At 38.7% G+C, this 1896-nt stretch overlaps 1 protein-coding gene across 1 annotated transcript in view; it reads right to left on the minus strand.

Moving 5' to 3' along the window:
• Positions 1–1592, minus strand: part of LOC144452387 (solute carrier family 4 member 11-like) — a 43189-nt gene extending 41597 nt beyond the window's left edge. The window contains exon 1 of the mRNA XM_078143480.1: positions 1055–1592. Within this exon, the coding sequence (XP_077999606.1) occupies positions 1055–1592 (538 nt within the window). The remainder of the gene's footprint in view (positions 1–1054) is intronic.
• Positions 1593–1896: the final 304 nt, after the last annotated feature.

Genomic DNA, 1896 nt, shown 5'->3' on the forward strand with positions numbered 1-1896 from the left:
AAACTATCTGTCAAATTTGACGACGGGACAAGGTTTAGGATGATAGCGAAGGGTGAAACCAGTAACAAAGTATGACCATGGAACAAGAATATCGGTCCGACACTAATTGGCAACGTTAGGACTGGTATAGATTGTGACAACGTTATACATGTACATTGTCTATTCTAAGGCCCACACATGAATTCTTTCTTTTCGCTTCAGCGTAGAAATACAAGTTGCACATTCTTGTCATTATTTCTCGTGTACATGCTTTTACACTCGACACAAATTTGTTGCATAAAACGAATGCTGGCACAAGAAAACCTCTCGACATTGAGTAAACATAGAGAGGGGATATCAGTACACTATGGTTACCACTGCTCAGAAAAACGTCATTTACTCTCTACAATGGTATGTATAAAGTACACCATACTTAACATAAGACAGTGCTGATAATAAGAGTATGACGTTTACTCTATTGATGTAGATAATACTTATATATTCCTATACCAAACGATCCCCAGTTGCCTTGATGATTATTGTTGATTGCAGCTGATACTCTCTTGTGTACATGTCAGTTTAATGTCATTGAAATAGTGCACTGTTATATTAGAAACATAACCCTGGTGAATAAACGTGATACTTCCAAGGCTTTTTATCTCCTCTAACAGCTGAAAGTTATGGTCTGACAGATGTTATACAGGTAATATCAAGGGAATACAAAAAATTTATGATGTTTGTTACAGTCAACATTGACTTTGATCATGTATCTTTCTTTATGTAGAGTTGAAATTTGGCTACACCTACAACTAAAACGGTCAAACGATACACACTTATTATTATTGCCGTCATTGTAAATTTTCGGTGGCTTATATAAGAGTAATCACCCAGTAACCTCGCATCTGAAACCATGACTGACTTTCCCTTCGATATAAATAACAAAGTCGGTTTTTAATCATCTTATTATGGGGAAGACTAACAACTTTGAAGCCATGCTGGGCGAAACACGAGACATACATTACACGGAGATGGAGTCCAAACAGACTGATTCAAATTCCAATAGAGTTATACTTACCAAGGTTAGGGTTCGGATGTTTGCGTTCCTTTTTCTGGGCTAACTCCACGACTTGTGCCAGAGACATGCCGCCAATATTCTGTTTATATTGCCTAACATTTTCAGACTCGAACATGGTCGCTTCATGTGTTGCTTTCCTGTTATCGTCTGTCATATCCACAGTTGTAAATGGATCGATATTTTCTTTACGTTCTACAGATAATAGGCTCCCATTTCTCTGATCGTCGATTGCTTTTGTTTCCTTTTCACGGTTAATTGCGCCCTCATTTTGGGCAATCGACGGCGACGACGGTGGCGACGGTGGCGACGTCGAAGTCATACCATCAGCGGCGAAATCGTTATCGACCGAGTCGTCATCACTTGGCGACTCAGTGTGTCTGCGTGTATTCACTGTACCGGTATAGTTATCTCTAGTGGTTTCTACTTTGATATCATCCAGACTGACCTGCAAGCCTGTGTTTACTGTTCCCCAACAGGGATTGGTTTCCTCGGGGGACGCTTCTTCATGAAGCGGGGAAGTAGTTTCGTTGTCAGTCATCATATGAACCCTAGATTTATCATTTGACTTCAGCACATCTGCTCCCCGTTGGGTTTTCTGACGTATCTACGTGTATCTGTCAACCCCACTTTGCTTTTTTCCAAACCTAATGGTATAAGACAAAAGAATCGTCGAACTTTAATGTCAGTGCTTTCTGATACAACTATCCATATCTTAATAAACAAATGAATACTTATTAATATATTATGGCACTACAGTGAAAGTGAAAGTAGCAACTAAATCAAATATAAAATATTCCAAAATTCATACTTTTCATACCATGTAACAGAAATATTATATATGT

This window comes from Glandiceps talaboti, chromosome 22, assembly GCF_964340395.1.
Source record: "Glandiceps talaboti chromosome 22, keGlaTala1.1, whole genome shotgun sequence".
In the NCBI taxonomy this organism is placed as follows: Eukaryota; Metazoa; Hemichordata; class Enteropneusta; family Spengelidae; genus Glandiceps; species Glandiceps talaboti.